The sequence below is a fragment of the Netta rufina genome (assembly GCF_964035555.1).
Source record: "Netta rufina genome assembly, chromosome: 3".
Lineage (NCBI taxonomy): Eukaryota > Metazoa > Chordata > Aves > Anseriformes > Anatidae > Netta > Netta rufina.
The window spans coordinates 30,958,809-30,976,401 of record NC_140125.1 but is presented as its reverse complement, the minus strand read 5'-3'; the positions used below and the strand labels follow the sequence as shown (position 1 = coordinate 30,976,401).

The window sequence follows — 17,593 nt, the reverse complement described above, 5'->3', positions numbered from 1 at the left end:
TGCCTTTTCATGCTTGTATTTTATTGTGAGCTACACAATCAACAGGCGTGCTTCTCGATCCCCCCTGTTTCTGTGTCACTCACCATCTTTCCATTCAATCTGTTTTTGCAGCTGGTGCTTTGCTGGTTACTTTTCAGTTTTAAGCTGTCCCTGTTGTACCTGAACTTATTGTTCAGGTTTAATGAGTTTTATATTCATTTCCTCCTACCCCAGGCTCTTATTTGTCCTGCTGTTATATTGCTTTTACTATCTGGCTTGGGACTACAACCTTAAATATACTGAAGAATCCCCTTCCATGAGCAATGTTTTCAGGACATAGGCTCTCACTTGCTTCATGTCTCGAATCCTAAGCCACTGTTGGGGTATTTTTCTCCCACTGGAAGATGTGCTGCCTCAGGTCCCCCTCAGAGAGGTCTCAGGCTCATTCACGTGTATTGTTGATTGTACTTTGTTGAAGCTGGCCTGAAGACACCACAAACTCTGTGAGGTTCCCCCACTTGTCTCCCTGCCCACCTCCAGTGCCTGATGCAGTCTCCTCAACGTTTTCTCAGTACTGCAGATAGCCATTTGCAGTTTGCCCTCTGCAAGGAACTTGTCACAATACTGTCACTTCAGGCCTTGCACAGCTTGTGTTGTCTTCAGGACAGGGTATTTCACATGTTAGCAGTGCGTTTATCCTTAAGACATCCCACTGGAGAAATCCTGTCATCTCCATTTCCAAATGGGGAAATTGCAGGACAGAGGGACTGAAGAGCTTCTAGCACAACCTTGGGAAAGTTTTCAGCACTTGCTCCTCTCCTCTCTTCTACTTGAATGTCTGAAATTAGACGCCAGAAATTGATGGCTTATGCCCCATTCACAGAGTTGAGAACAAAATAGCTGTAATTATACGGGCCTGCAATTTCTGGTAGGCATTGATAGGATTCTCTGCTTCTCCATTTACACCATATATTTTCTTAGCACTAATTAAGCGTTTTTTGGTTTTTTGTTCCTGCACAGTCCTCTCCAGTGCAGAAGTTGGCTGTTTTGTCCCCTTTGTTTAATGTCCATATTGTATGAAGAGCTAGCTGTGTTGCAGAGGGGCAGCTGCTTGGGATAGAAGGGGATGGGAGTCTGTGCTGGGGATGGGGAGGAAGTGTTTTTTACTCCTGTCTGGATCCCCTTTAAATAGCAGTCACAACACAACAGATAATTTACTGTTTTGTACTTGCTTTTCTGAACCACCCTATCTGTTAGGTTTTAACATCTGATTACATATGCAAAGTGAATAACTGATCATTTTCACCTCTTTAAATAATAAATCAGTATTTGATACGGCACCTTTCTTACCAAATCTTAGTAACTTAAATCTTCACTTGATATATTTAACTTAAATTGTGGCCAATTCTGATCATTAAGAAGTTGATGGGAGCATAATCAATTCTATTTCCCATTCATTATTCAGAAGTAAGCCATATATCTGCCATGTGCCAGGTAATCTGCTCTGCCATTTCCCCTGTAATATTTATGATTTCCAAACATTTGGACCTTCCCTTTTAGCAAATGGAGTGAGCCCCCAGTCAGAGGAGTTTATGTTTTCATTGATATTGCTGCAATACATCAACAGGCGTGCTTCTAATTGCATTTCTAATATGATATTGCATTAAACGAAACTGGAGTTAATTCCCCTAGAGCCATCTGAATGCTGTTCATTGGTGAGGGCAGAAGTTGTGATGGGTTTTTGTATGTGTTTAGTGCAGTAGCCCATTGCAGGCCAGATTGTTACTGTATTATTCTTTGAGTGCAGACCAATACCTAACACAGAAACCATTTTTTCAAGATTTATCTCCTCTGTCCCTTAAAAAGGAGCACATGCTGTTTACTGTTTTATGCCATACCTCTGTGCATCTCTAACCATGCTCTCCAAGACATTAGTGGTCCAAAAGGACACAGTAAGTGCTTTGTAGCTGGGATGCAGAACCATTGATAAACCAATCCTATTGCAGCTTTGTCTACTCCCTATTCAGTCTCCACCTTTTTAACCAAATGTGTCGTACAGGGAGAGACTCGCCTCTCACTCTCTGCGAGCACAGTTAAGCAGACAGAAAAGCTTCTTGTCATCCTACTTTCCCTACTTCCCCAACTTGCATGCATGGGATGCAGTGCTTCTTCGAACGGGATCTGAAGCTGACTCCTTCATCGCTGTCTACACAGGAGCAAATTAGAGCCATGTAATTCCCAGTTTGTTGCGAGTAAAGGATGTGATTCCTAATATAACTCAGATAATGTCCTGGAGTTATATCAGAACACAGTTTGGCCCTCTGTGATTAGATGTGTCAACAGAGCATGCCACATGCTCAGAGCAGAAACTCGATTGCCTTCTCTGCTTCATTACTCTTCTTAATACACTCTGACACTGAATAGCACCCTGTTGGAGCTCTCGTCAGACTAATTTCAGCCTGGCATTAAGGAGAAGGATGGGGAAGGTGCAGAGGAATTGAGATCTGAGTGAAATTCACCTCACTCATATAAATCCTGTTTAATCAAGCACAGCCTCAGAGCTGCTGTGGATTGACAGTGGCTCTGCAGCAGCCCTGCAGTGTGTTTGCACCCGTAGATCTTCACACACAGCCGTGCAGCCCAGCCCGTATTTCTGCACCCTGCGTCACCTGAAAGTGAATCACAACCACGCTGCCCTACTCTTATCACCCTTTGGTTTTAGCTCTCTCACCTGCACCCCGAAAGAAGGCTTAAATAATGTGAGGGGCCTTGTGTTACCCATTAAAATGAAATCACCTTTTAAAAATATATTATCCCCTGCAGAACCTAATTTGCCAGGTCTTGGAAACAGAAGTATTACAGAGAGGCAGTAATCTACTTCTGGAGTAAAACCTAAAGGTAGCCTTTGGTTTATTGTACAGCCAACCTATTATTTTTACATTTATATATATATATATGAAAAAATGTAATGCTGGGAGAACAAATGGAATTATAGATCAGGAAAGCCTTTGTCAGCAAAACACCAGAGCTGGAGCCTGGTCTGACAAAACTAATTTAAAGAGCTTTGGATGACTGTAAAAGTGGCAGTAACGACAGTTGCAACAGGCTGTCTGGGGACGGGTAAAGCTTCTCGACCCGGAAACAGTGCTCGTGCACGAGCCCAGGACAGGTCTGCATTTCTGGAGCTCGTGGGAATCCCCTGGTGAGTGTCTGTGGTTTGTCCCTGTGCACATTCGGTGCCCTAAATATTTGGTAGGGGTCATCATTACCTTCACAGCACTGCAGACTCCTCTCTTTGGTTGACCGTAACCTCAGTGCAACCAAACTGTGCGAGGACAGGCAGGGTGTACAGGGGAAGACTTGGACCTGGTTTTTCACCCTTGCCTCCTTGAAGTGAGTCCCAGTGGTAGTGGTGGTGGTGGCAGCCTGTGCCCTTGGGCTTGCTTGAGTGATGGCTGGTGGGGACTGAGGCAAGAGGGGCGCCCAGAGCTGCGCTGCCTTTCATTTGCATTCATGGAACAACTGCTGTACCTCTGATCTAATGGGTTTTATATTCTTCAGGGATACAGCGTGTGGTTGGTGACACCCTGGCCTGAGCTGCTGTCTTGCGATTACTGTAGTGTTTCATAATTAGATTTCTTCTTTTGTCTGAGAGGAGGACCACACACATCACAAGACTCTGATCCGCCTTGGCTCTGCTGGTTAACTATAAGATATAAAAGAAAAGGGGGGGGGGGGGGGGGGGCTCAGAGAGTTGGCATATTCCTCCATATTTTTCATATATCACCAGTTAAAAAATCCTTGCTTTGGAGGTGAAATTATCCCCGGTTTTTCTCTGATCTTTACAAAAATAGCTCTGTAACTTCATGTCAGCATAACCTGAGAATTAGGGAAGTCATTGCTATTCTACCTTCAATACAGCCTGGTTCTGACTTGTAGTGCACTGTGTAAGACAGAACATTGCATGAGAATGATTTTCTCCCTGAAGGAGACAAAAGGATAAAGACTGGGTGCATTTATCTGCCGTACTGAGGACAGAGACGAAATGGAAAAGAAATGTTGCAGGTGAGAGAGAAGTCAGCCACGGTAATGGTATCTCAAGGTTAGGTACGATATTAGGGAATTTTGCCTTTTATCAGATATATATCCTCACGGACATCTGTAACATCAGGGTGTTGATGGCCATCACTACTTGCCTGACCTGTGTCCTGTAGGTGGGCTAAAGATCAGGGTCAGCTGCCCTGGGACTATGATCCAGCCCAAATGCACAGCTTGTTAACACAGGTCTTTCCCAATAAATCCATCAGCTTTCTTGGACAGATCATGTAAACACCACACACCAAACGTGTCTATATCTATGGCCAGTCCCCATCACCCTTTTGCCCTGGAGTCATCCTGACCATGCTTAGCCTGAGCACAGCTGCTCTGTGCTGCACAGCAACATGCCTGGGATCCCACCTGCAGCTATGCTGCTCTGCACCATCCAGGGATTCCTACACTGTGCCCATGTTCATATTTCTCCACTCCACTGTCTCTGCCAAGTAAGGACTGGCTCTTATTCTTGCCTTGTACGCTACCTCTTCAGTTATTTATATTAAAAAAGCTCTCATACAGCTTAACACTTCATGCTCAACTATGTTGAAGTACTTTCGTGATCTGTTCTTCACAACATTTTCCCCTCACGTTAAATTAGGAAAAACAGAAGACTAAGAACAGCTTAGTGAGTATTTTCAGGGAATATAATTATGACTTCCTTGCAAATGTTTTGCAAAAACATGAACAGATTTGTATTTCTCCTAAAATAGATATACGCAAAAACGAGGATTTCTGATTTTATTTCACATTTCTTAGGCATTTCTAGTGAAATGAAAGAATTTCCATTGTTCTGTATAACTGAGTATTTTACCATTTAGTAGTAGGAAGGCACTGTGGTAGCTCAGAACATCTGATTCTTTGTAGAGTTCCTTGCTTACTCTGATTTGTTTTGACTGATAATTCAACTTGTTCTTTCGGTCCTTTGCTTCCTTCCTCTTATTCTAAAAAGTTAGCTAATTGGAAGCAAAAATAAATTATGCCAGAATTTCCATATGCTTGCCTGTTTCTAGAAGTTGGAAGTAGAATTTGAGTCATTCTACCAAAGAATCTTTATATTTATTTTTATCTTTGAACTTAAATGAGGTCCCTTCCTTGACATATTTCCAAAAAGATAATTTTTCTTGTAATCTAAAGCTGATTTAGCTGAATTTTATCAGCCGACTGGACCAGGAACTTATTCAAGCCCAGGCTGCATTTACTTTTTGATGATTCCTCAGCTTGTGATGAAGAAAAATCTCTGATGTTTTTTCTTCTATCAGTGCACTTGGAGCTCCCTTGTTCTTTCCTTAGAAGTGCTGAGTCTGTTTCCACCTGGTACTTCCCTTCTTCCATGAAGAATTTAAAAGAATGAAGAAGCCGAAATGTCGTATGAGAAACGGTGATTGAAACATGAGCTGGGCAAGGAGTATGTCAGACATATCTGTGGCAGGGAATCAGCAATACAACAGACAATATGAGCAAGCATAAATTGGGCTAGCAATGTAAGATGACCAACACAGAGAGAAAATAATCTATGGGAAATGGAGCAAAGAACCATTCCTCACACGTGCCTTTTTTGAGTGAAACTATTAATTTACATATTTGTTTGATGCTATGTATAGTTTCTCCTTATATAGTCAGAGCACTTAATTCTATTTGTTAAGCATTAATCCATTTATATTTCAAGGACTTTGAGGCTATTAACAGCATAAATATCGCAGTCATCTTTTAAATAATGTATCAAAACCTTGGGTGTTGTAGTTGATCAATCTTAAAATTGCCTTCATGCCTCAGTGCAAAAGCATCTCCCTCTATTACGCCAAACATCCCTCTGTGCAACACACTAGGGGACTTTAATGTTTTAACATCTAAGAATAATGTGTCAGTACCTCCTCCTTTGTCAGAGACAAATTGTTACATGCTTTGGGATACTTCACTCTGATTTCTACTATGCCATGCTTTAAAGCCCCCATCTTGAGAGCTGGCACTGAAATCCATGCCCTACTGTAGTTACCAACCCTTTCAGATGTCCTGCGCAATGACTAATGTGTCCCTTTCTGCTCTCTTCTCCAGGCCTACAATATTATGAAGGTGACCCATGGGACAGATCACAGGCTGATGCAAACCTTGATGGACTTAAAGGAGCAGTGTGAGGCCATCATGAAAATACAATGAAGAAATTATCCGGTCTGGAAAACAAAATATTCAAGGAGAAAGGAAATCAGATGTTTTTTATTACATTAGGAAGTTTCTCAATGATTTTGTTGTCTTTTCATCAGGCCCTACTTTGATTACAAAAATTTGTTGGTTTTGCTGTATCTTCTGAATTGAGTTAATGGTTGGAGGAATATGTGCTATTTTCAGAAAGTTTCTAATTTCTACAAGGCAAAATGGTAGTGGGTAAGCCTTAGTATTTGATCTTAAAGATGCTGGTGATAAAAATACAGACTTCAACATATAGCAAGGAACAATTTTCTTCATTTTTATTTAATTACCAGAATCTTCAGTCCAAATACCACTGAATGTAGGAAGAATTGAGACTTGAATTGTAACTCAATGATACTTGACCCAGCTTCTCCCATGTGTTTTAGGTATTGATTTCTGTATCCGTCCCGTTATCTCTGGAATGATCACAAAGTCTCACCTTACCAGCTGTTTTATGTCTGTTTATCAGAACACCCTTTGGATTTTTTTTTCCTACCAAACACCTAATTTAGATGATAATACTTGATTATCAATTTAAAACACCCAATTTAATTGATAACAAATGCTGGGAAATGCATACAGTCTTAGCTTGTTACAAAATAATGTAATTCCATTGACATCAGCAGCCAGTTTTTTGTGCCAGTTTATGCCAGCAATTGAAGATCTAGTCTCAGAAATATTCTATGTAGAGAGAGCATATTTTTCCCTTTGACTTACCATTTGGTGTGTTTTCCAAAAGCCTGATCCAATACTATTTGACATTAAATAAAAGACTTCCAGTGTTCTAAATGAGATTTTCTTCCCTTGCATTTTAACTTTTGGGTTCTGTTCCTCTTTTTCTTGCCTTTTATATGTTATAATAGTGGATATTAAAATGGATGAAACAAAAAATTTAATCAAATATGTATCTATGCAGAAATTGTTTATCCTGATGTCTCACCATTTTGACTGCTTCAACAAGTTCTCAATCCATAACAGTGTTAAAAAGAGAGATTTGGACCTATGAGCTCAAACCTTTGTCTGCAGGTGCAAGTTTTTTGTGAAGCTTCCTCAAAATCAGAGGTTGGGTATCAGGGGCAGTGCAAAAAGTAGTTTGGGTTAGAAGTTCAGTGACAGGCTTGCTGATAATCTGTCCACATAAAAGGAATTCCAGCTTTTTGTTTGTTTTTTTTTTTAATGAAAGTAAAATTGGAGAAACTACTTAGTTACTAAAAAGCCAAAAGAAATACAGGAATGCTGTCAACAGGACCATGCTTAAACTACCTCTTGGATTTTTTAGGTGAAATTATACTTGCCACTAGGTGTCTCAATTTAAGAAAGCATTCAAGAAACAATTAGAATAACCTGGTTTAAAAGGTGACTAGGCTCTGGAAGCCCCTTTGAATCACTTTAGGGCTGAAGTCAAACCTTCTGCTAGTGCCCGGAGATACCCCTGGGCCTCCAGCACCTACCCTCTCAGTAAGGAACTGAAACAGAAGTGAGGTGCCAGCTTTGCTTTCACACAGCAAAGTGCACTGAGCGTGTACCCAGGAAGATGGTGCTGTGGTTTTTAGACATTTCTGAGCCTGCAGTGTTTGGACTTACTGCTTCCAGTCCCCCAAAGAGTATTTTGGACTCCAGAGCATAGAGATTTGGGCTACTTAATCCTGTAGTTCAACACTAGCTAGGAGTTTCTTTCCAGCCAGGGAAATGCTCACCCTGGTGACTGCAGCCAGGTATGGTCACCTCCTCCTCACTCAGGGCAGGCAACAGGCTGGAGCCTGGGGCTCTGGCAAGTGAGCAGTGCAACACAGTGGTTAACAGTTTTTCTAAGCAAATTCAGTTTCATGATTGCCAGGCCAACCATGTTCCTTCTTCCCTCTTTTCCATACCTGCCCTCCTCTCCCTCCCACCAAGCAGGCAGGGGTGTTAGGACATGGCTGTGTGGTGGGGCTCTAAGACCTTCAGAGATGTGATGAGCTAGGAGATCATCCTTGGGGAAGAGAAGCCTTTCTTGGAAAGCATGTGCTCCATTTCCCCACACTCCTCAGCAAGAGGGTTGTTATTGCCAGAGCTGCTGACTTCCACTTTTAACACAGAAACAAATGTTAACAACAGCCAAATATTTATGAGGAACGTCGAAACCTAAATAATTTAAGGCCTCTGAAAGTATCGCTTCAGGTGTGTCGCTCCTCTCTAACAATTTATTGCTGCTACTCCAGCCATGACTGTTATTTCATTAATCCATAGTTGTTGTAAAGTCAGGCTTTTTTCACACCGGTAACTTGACACCATTAATTATTATGAGATGGGAGCACATTTAAAAAGAAAATGAACACTCTGGGCATAATTTACAGCCCCAGTACATGAGTGCCAGCGCTGAGGAAGATATCTCCTTTCAAGGCGTTTGAATTTGTTCCACCGTATGGAGCGTTCACTTGCCCGGCAGTAATATGCAAGCAATAACCTATGAAATGCAGCGCCTTTCTGGAGTACGAGGCATGGCTTGAGGCCAGAGGCCAAGCCGTATCAGCCACCCAAGATGTGCAATAATCCCCACAGAAATTCACTGCTTGGTTGGGTCTTCTTGCTGTTATGAAAAGGAAATTATCTGGGGAAAAGGTCTGACCTTTGCATTTATTGGGATTTCTGACAAAGCAGTAGCATCATTGATGGACAATCAGAAAATGTGAGAGGTACTCAGTCTTCAAGAGCTATCTTCTGGTTTTAAAGGGACACATCTGTATTTGACATTATGTGGTTTTGCATAAAGATGATACTTGTTTTATCTTATGATTACAAATCAGATAGGAAGATTTGCAAATGGAAAGGACTTCAGAGTGTGAGATGACATCGTGCATCAGTTTACGCAGCACATGCTTGGGAGATGCCCACCAGCTCTCATGCATACACACAGCTGTATGTATGAACGGCAGCACTGCCTTCTGGTTCAAGGACACACAGCTGTGCAAGCACAACAACAGGGAAAGACGGGTGCTAGGGCAGAGTCAGAGTTACCTGGCTTTGGATGAGAAAGGTGACATTACAGCAAGCTAAAGGAGCCACCTACACTCAGGTCAGGGTCCTGAGAGCACCACCATGTTACCTGCCTTGCCTGGCCTGCTTTTCTGGGCTCTTCTGCAGAGATTCCCTAGTACAGGGACAAAATTCATGCTTTACATTCATTTCTGCTGATACAAAACTTGCATTTCTTTCAGCTTGGTCAAAGGAACAGTCAAGTTGTCTGGTTGGTGTCAGACATTTATTGCGTGGTTTCCCTTGGAGACTTGCATCTCCCACCACCACCACCAGGGCTGCTGATGCTGCATGGATGATTGCTGCTGGCAAACTTTCTCTCTGTGTTCCCACTCCAGCCTATTTTCTGCAGAACAGGCTGGCCTGTGACTGCAGAAAGATTTTGAAAGTGCAGTAGGAAGCAAGAGCACCAGGGAGGAAGGCACATTGGCTAAATACATTTCATTTCAAGGTAGTCTTACTTTTTCAGCTTGAACTCAAAGTACTTGGAAGTATATATGCACAGATGTTTTGGCCCTCTAGAATAATATGTCTCAATTTTTCTGGTTGGTTGGTTTGTGGCATTTGGTTTTTTGTTGTTGTTTGTTTTGTTTTGTTTTTGGATGCTATCAGCTTTCCAAGATAAAGATGCTGAAGTCTAAACTCAGAAAGAAGCAGACCACAACATTATCAATAATACTGGCAGGCTTGCTACTTGTTTTCAGCAGACCAGCTCAGAGATTTTTCCAGTACCTTTGGAAAGTAATGACAATTTGGGTTCACCTCAAGGCTCAGAAATACATTTTGAGTTACTTTTTTTTTTTTTTTTTTGTCACTTTCCCTTAAATTAGTCTATTAGTCTATGTTAGATTGCACTTACAGCAATTGCACTACATTGGAGTATGTGTTTGGAAGAAAAGCAGTACCAACAGAGGAAAAAAAAAAAAAAAAAGGAAATTGTGCACTTTTGCTGAGAATTGATAGCAATAGAACAAACCCTTCTTTCAAAAATATAATAAAATAAAAACAGATCCTTAACCTGTCTGTTGTTTTTTTTAAGCATGGTGCAACTCTTTGTATCCATAACCCTCAAAGTGTGCTAATAATGTTAGAGCTGAAAAATCTCTGGGTCCTTAGCAAACAGAGCTTGCAATTCATAGCAGAGGTGGTAGAAAGGAAAGACTCTAGTAAGAAAAATGCAGTGAGCTGTGACCTTCTCAAGGCTATCACCCTGTGTCTGCAGTCTATTGTGTGCAGGTTTGTGCCAGCAAAAGTCTCCCACTACTCAGCATTTTCTGTGCTTGTAGCTGTAAACCTGTTCTCTGTTGTGTATTTTTTAAGCTAGTTTTTCTTACATTTTGTTTTGTTGGTTTTTTTTTTTTAACATATTAATGAAATACAGAGGTTATTTCCCTACAGAGAATATTACAAATAGTCCCTGGCCACAGCAAGACTCATAGTGAACAGAGTTGTTTTTCATAGAGGTTGTGCCAATAAGGATTTTTTTTTTTCCTGATTCTGAATTAAATCTCCCATAAAACAAGGAGAAAGACAGTCTTACTGCTATGGATGTGGAGTTCTAGCTTGGCTTCTCTGCTGCACCAGAAACTTTGTGGCCTTGAGCAAATCACCTAGGGTCATGCTGAGACTGAGTTGTTTAGTTGCATAGTTGGGCTTTGTTGTTGCTAATCCTTGGGAAATTTCCACTCACTCCTTTTTGGTAAAACAAACCCACAAAAAAATTAAAAGGAACTGGGTATGACACTCTCCATACGTCTGCCTCACTACTTCCCTACTGAAAAGGGCTTTAAAACTCTACATGCCTTCCCTTAGCACCTTATTTGTAGGACAGCAGGAGAGCTATTTGCAGAAAAAGATGTAGTTCCCAAAATACCCCCAGAAACTTTCCAGAGAAGGCAAAGTATTATGTCACAGCTGAGGAAAATGAGGCCCATGGATAAATGCACCAGGATAAATACACCGATGTGTTCATGGCTGCGTGATGCTGCAACTGCAAAAAGCACTGGAGCAAAGGCTGGCATCCGCAGCCTTGGGGTCGGTGGTGTCACCCACGGAAAATGGTGTCAATGTGAGCACCAGCACCATGCAACAGTGTGCTGCAGAGAGGCCCCCTCGCTGAACTACATGACAGCTAAAGAAACTACTGATTATAGGGAAGAAATATTTGGCCAGACTCATGTTTTGGGAAGGGCAGCCAACAGCTGGTTGCCAAGTTAAAGGTCCTCTTCTGTTTTATTTCTGCTTTTATAATGGCTATTTTCTCTTTCCCATTGGCCTTTTCATTTCTGATTTTACAAAGTTAATCAGGCTGAAAATACATTTGAGATGAATGCTTCATATAATGGTCCCTACAAAAACAGCTGAGTGTATTTTTCTTGCCCTAAGAATAACGAATGCAGGTTACCTGAAAATCTGTGGCCTTCTATTCCTTAGTCTTGTCATTCAGCACAAGGGGATTTCTGTTTATCCCCATAATAGTGATGTGTAAACCATGCCTATATGACCCCCATTAGTATTTCATGGGGTGAGTTCAACGTTTTTATTTGCTGTGCGCTTGTGATCAACACGGACAAATCAATTCTAATTCCATCATTCTTTAGACTTTTTGTAGGTTTTAATAAGGACCTTAGAGATTCCTTCCCCCCAAAAAAAGAATAACTCAGCCTCAGTAATTAGGTTTCATACAGTCACTGCTCACACAGAGGAACCTAACAAGTTCTTTATAGTTCCCAGGAGACCAATTAACCTTCTTTTAAATATATCTCTATATAGCTACAGACACACACGCGCGCAGGAACGCACATACACACAAGCTTTTCAGTAGTCTCAGATGCTCCAGCTCCTTGTTAACCCAATTCTGATGGGGCTCACAGCAAGAAAGCAGGGCCGAAGAAACCTGCCTGAGTCCTTTTTAACTCCAAAGAAGCCTACACAAGAAAAGAGCACAGTCTCTTCTTCTGCCTGCCCCCAGGAGAGGAGGAAGGGGATTACCATGTAGCCTCTTTGCTTAAAGTTCCCCTTCATCTCCTGGGCTTGGGCAGGTGGCACTTGGTGGTCTCCTTCACTGGAGCTAAGGAGCCTGATCCCCAGCTGTGTTTCAGCCAAGGGCTGGTGAGAATGAAGAAAAGAGCAACATTTTCTGCCTCCGCCCCTTCAATTCAGCAGCTCTGATTCCCTGTCCCCAGAGGCTCCAAATAGGAAGGTGGCAATTTTACACAGCTCTTTGGAGGAAAACTGCTCTTTAAATCACAGGTGATTCCTCTTGACAATTCCACTTGACTTTCAGAGCAGGAGTCAGGAGACAGTAACAGAGAAAGGTGTCTGATGAGGAAATTATCAGAACTCCACTCTTCCCCTCCCCCAAGGCCTTTGCTGTGCTCCTCTCTGTGCTTGACTCTTTACATTTAATGACACTGTTTTTAACAAAGCCATTTTAGTGTTTCCTTCCTGCTGTAGGAGGGGCCAGGTGCGGTGCTGAGCATCCCGTGGTGGAATAGGCTGAGGTCTGGCCCAATCCTTCATGCTGCCCCATGCTCAGATGGGGACACCAAGGCCGTGAGTGCAAAATACGCACTGCTGCCCCTGCCACATGGCAGGAGCCTGCAGTGAAGGATGGGAAGGACACTGTGGTCTTTGGGCACTGCCACGGGGAACCACTGGCGTCTCAGCCTACAGCAGCAGCCTCAGCGCCAGGAGGTATGTGGTGCTTGGGTATGGGTGTAGCAGGCTCTGTGCAATGGTTGTGCAAAAGGCAGCAGTCATGGACCACTGGGGATTGCTTTCTGCTTCTCCCTAGCAATCCATTTTCTCCCACATGGCTCTCTGAGCCCTTGCTATTAGTGAGTCTCCTTTTCCAAGTCACTTCCAGCTGTGGGGAAAAATTCTTCAGCCATGTACTGGCAATGTCTGTGGTTTTCTATTCATTCTAATTCACTCTCCATTCACTTTTCTATTCACAGTTTCTCGTACCCAGCTTATCCCCTACGTTTTGATCCCCTACGTGATCAAAGTACACTTACTGGGGAGTGATGCTCCCCATCATGCTAACTGGCTGAAGGTAATCATTCAGCAGGGCTAGGGAGGTGATCGTCCCCCTGTACTCAGCTCTGGTGAGGCCGCACCTCGAGTACTGTGTTCAGTTTTGGGCCCCTCGCTACAAGAAGGACATCGAGGTGCTTGAGCGGGTGCAGAGAAAGGCGACGAAGCTGGCGAGGGGCCTGGAGAACAAGTCCTACGAGGAGCGGCTGAGGGAGCTGGGCTTGTTCAGCCTGGAGAAGAGGAGGCTCAGGGGCGACCTTATTGCTCTCTATAGGTACCTCAAGGGAGGCTGTAGCGAGGTGGGGGTTGGTCTGTTCTCCCACGTGCCTGGTGACAGGACGAGGGGGAATGGGCTTAAATTGAGCCAGGGGAGTTTTAGGTTAGATGTTAGGAAGAACTTCTTTACCGAAAGGGTTGTGAGGCGTTGGAACAGGCTGCCCAGGGAAGTGGTGGAGTCACCATCCCTGGAAGTCTTTAAAAGACGTTTAGACGTAGAGCTCAGGGATATGGTTTAGTGGGGATTGTTAGCGTTAGGTCAGAGGTTGGACTCGATGATCTTGAGGTCTCTTCCAACCTAGAAATTCTGTGATTCTGTGATTATAATCTGGGAATGTTAATTTCTGAACATATCACAGAATCACAGATTATAATCTGGGAATTATTATAATCTGGGAATTATTCCCAGATTATAATCTGGGAATCTGTGATTATAATCTGGGAATGTTAATTTCTGAACATATCACAGAATCACAGATTATAATCTGGGAATTATTATAATCTGGGAATTATTCCCAGATTATAATCTGGGAATCTGTGATTATAATCTGGGAATGTTAATTTCTGAACATATCACAGAATCACAGAATTTCTAGGTTGGAAGAGACCTCAAGATCATCGAGTCCAACCTCTGACCTAACACTAGCAGTCCCCACTAAACCATATCCCTGAGCTCTACGTCTAAACGTCTTTTAAAGACACCCAGGGATGGTGACTCCACCACTTCCCTGGGCAGCCTGTTCCAGTGTCCAACAACCCTTTCCGTAAAGAAGTTCTTCCTAACATCCAACCTAAAACAAATCCTAAAACATCTGTGGCTGAAGGCACTGGTTGTAATGGTATTTTAAAGGTCAGTATAATGTGGGTATACAAAGAATTATTTTCCCTTACCAAGTGTTTCTGTGGTGACTGTCAAATAACCTGTGGGAAAAAAAAAAGGAAACAAAACAAAACAAAACAAAACAAAACAAAAGACGAAAATCTGATTTTGTATTTTCTGCAAATAGGCCTGTGATGATTCATGGGCTTATTATTATTTTTTGTTTGTTTGTTTGTTTTACTTATATCAACTTGCAATACAACATGAAAGCATTGGTAGAGGTGCAACAGGCCAATAGAAAGCCTCTGCAAACCAGAAAGACCTGAGGAACGCTGATTGTAGGCCTGGGATGGGGCCTCCTGCCAGCCACCAGACAAGGATGCCTCCTTGCTTTATGGCTGGCAGATGGGAAGATAGATAAAAATCCCTTAAACGGACATTATCTGAGTTCACTTCATCAGCATCATGAGGCTCTTCCTGCAGTTCGTGTAATGCAACTGTGATACACCCAGGCCACAAAACTGCTTGCTTCACTATTCGAATCTAAAGCCCTGGCAAGCTGTGTCCCTCAAAGGTGGTGGAGAAGTTCATCAGGAGACCAACATCTTCTCTGCTATGGAACAGCCCCTTGTAATCCGCTACTAGGTCAGAAGAAATGATGGCTAATGGGGTGGTGGGAACTTGTCCTCTGTGTCAAAAAAAAGGCCAGCTTGCCAGCAAGCTCCTGGCTGGTGTTTGCAGCGCTACAGAAACAACATAGGGCTAGACCTCTGCTGACGTGCAGAACTCCCTATAAACTGGCCCAAACCCAGACTGACTTTTGCCCAGTCTTTCTTGCTCTGACTGAGACCCATTAGGGCATCCTTCAGCCAGGCAGCTGTCTCGGTTCAGAGCACAGCCTGGTGAGGAGCCAAGCAGGGCAAAGGAAGGGATTTATTCCTCCTGCTTGACGCAGTGCCATCAGCTAACACCTCTCCTTACGTGTAGGGAATAGAGCAAGGTGCCAAAGCCAGCTGTAGAGCATACCGCATTTCTCACAGTCCAGAGAAGAGGTGTCCCAAGGCCTTTCCCGTTGTTCTGCAGCCAACATTTTGGGAGCAGCCCAGAGCTTTCCACGTCCCAGCTCTGTGCCTGGGAGAAAGCGGTGCCTTGCTGGCTGCACTCTGACCATGAAGCACATGCTGATCAGGGCCATCAGCCTTAGAACCGCTGAGGTTTTAGCCTTGTACAAAGATGTCACCTGTTCAGCCTCTGTCTGTGTGTGTGGGGGGAGAAGCAGAGAATAAATTAATAAATAAACTTAAAAAAATAAATTCAGAGGCAATAAGTAACCATTTTTGAGGTGGCACGGAAATGTTTTGCTTGCTGCTCCACTCTTGGCAAATGGTGGAGAACAAGTTTGGCAGGACAAGCCCTCAGCTACTGTGTTGGCTTTGCACCATGGCCGCTCCTCTGTGCCCATCACTCTGCAGAGCCACCTGCCATTAGACATGGCTTCCCTGTGCCATCTGCAACTTGTCTGGGAAACCTTAAGCAGCCTGCCAAATTGAAATGGTGGAAACCCCAAATTGCCTCAGGCCTGCAGATGATCCCAGGCACAGATTTGTTGGTGACGGAAGGAAATGGCAAATGACACTTACTCTTCCCCAGAAATCAGTCTCCATGTCCTGCTGGGCACCACAAACTCCCTCATCTCACTGCCACCATCACGTATGGAGTGCACCAGCCAGGGCAGCAGCTCAGGGCATGTGGCTGTCTGAGGCCTGAAGGGAGCTGAGGCCTTGCTCTGACCTTACAAGAGGTGCCTCCATCACGGGGCCCAAGGCTGGCTGATGCGCTCAGCCAGCTGGACAGAGCACAGCTGTCAGCCTCTGCCCCCTCCTCAGGGTTCATCCAGCCCCAAATTTACCTGAATTTTCTTGTAGCAAAAGCTTATGCAAGAAGCAAACATCAGCTACTGGGCCAGCTCCTCACCAGCCTGTGCTGCCTCGCATCTGAGGAAAGTTTGCAGGATGTGGTCAGGTGTATGATTTCTTAGAGAAGCTGGTTTATGGCTTGCCCATCTGAAAGACTTTATTTTGGTTTCAATTATAAGTTACTACATGTATGCGCTTTGAAAAAAAAAAAAAAAAAAAAAAAAAAGTAGAGCAAGGTCTCCTCTGCCTTGTCCAGGGAAGAATTTCTAGGGTCATAGAGGCAATTCAAAGCTCAAAGGTTTACAAGCCCAGCAAGATAAGGCAGGGTAACAGCCTCTACACTTTACGGTGCCAGCTTGTGAAGAGATCGAAATGGCTTAGCGTGAGGGCCAATTTTACTCAAGGTTCCTGTTTGAGGAAGGAAGAAAAAACAACTAATCTTCACAGATAGTTTTGACATTGCTCACCTGGCACCTCCCTGCCGTGGGAGAACTGGCAAGCTGCGAGTGGCACTTGTCCCAAGGATGGGGACTGGCCCTGCTGCCCCTGGCCTCCCCTGGGTCCTGCCTCTCCATCAGCCCTGGCCTCTGGGTGGTGGGACAACAGGTCTTCAGGTGAGAGTCCCTCTTGCTAGGCTAGGCTTTTATTTAGTACACGCATAGTGTTTGTTCCTGTGAGTAACCCACTCCACAGAACACTTTATGCCACTGCAATGCTAATTGTCAAGTAAATAGGACTAGGATTGGTGCATCCATTGTTCTGGCCCGGTCAGCAGAAAGAATAGAGGCCGATGGCTGCAAAGTATGCAATGCTTGGGCTTAGATGCTTTCCAGAAGCTTTTCTGTGGATTTCACAGCACTTAATGGCTTTACACATAACCTTCAGAAATGTTCTCTGAGCCTTTTTAAACTCATGGCAGGCAAGAGCCCAAGCCCCCGGGGCAGCGTGAGTGACCGATGGCAGGGTTAGTAGCTGAACTCTTAGTGTTCACTTTAGTCACCTAATTGCGATGCTTTCCATTGTCCTTGGAAATTAGGAGAAAATGATGTTCACAGTGTTTTCTTTGGCTCCTGAAGTGCAGCTTGCTGGGTATTGTGGAGTTTCCTTCAAGCATGGTTTGGGAGATGTTTAGTGAAAACAGGGCTGTGAATCTTCCTGCAGCTGCTCAGACACACTTGAATCCAGGGACACCCAGCTAAGAGCACAGAGACAGGCATGAGTTGGGCCTCAGGGTGCTGAAGGGCAAGGTGGGTAAAAGCACTGCTACGCC

General features: G+C 43.7%; 1 protein-coding gene across 5 annotated transcripts in view; it reads left to right on the top strand.

Annotated features, from left to right (window-relative positions):
* SMYD3 (SET and MYND domain containing 3) overlaps nucleotides 1-7,030 on the top strand; it is a gene marked incomplete at its 5' end in the record, with an annotated part of 384,704 nt that extends 377,674 nt beyond the window's left edge. For all 5 annotated transcript variants that reach the window (XM_084283469.1, XM_084283467.1, XM_084283468.1 and 2 more), the window contains one exon: nucleotides 6,127-7,030. In XM_084283469.1, the coding sequence (XP_084139595.1) occupies nucleotides 6,127-6,228 (102 nt within the window). In that variant the 3' untranslated portion in view covers nucleotides 6,229-7,030. The remainder of the gene's footprint in view (nucleotides 1-6,126) is intronic.
* Between the last annotated feature and the right edge of the window lie 10,563 nt (nucleotides 7,031-17,593).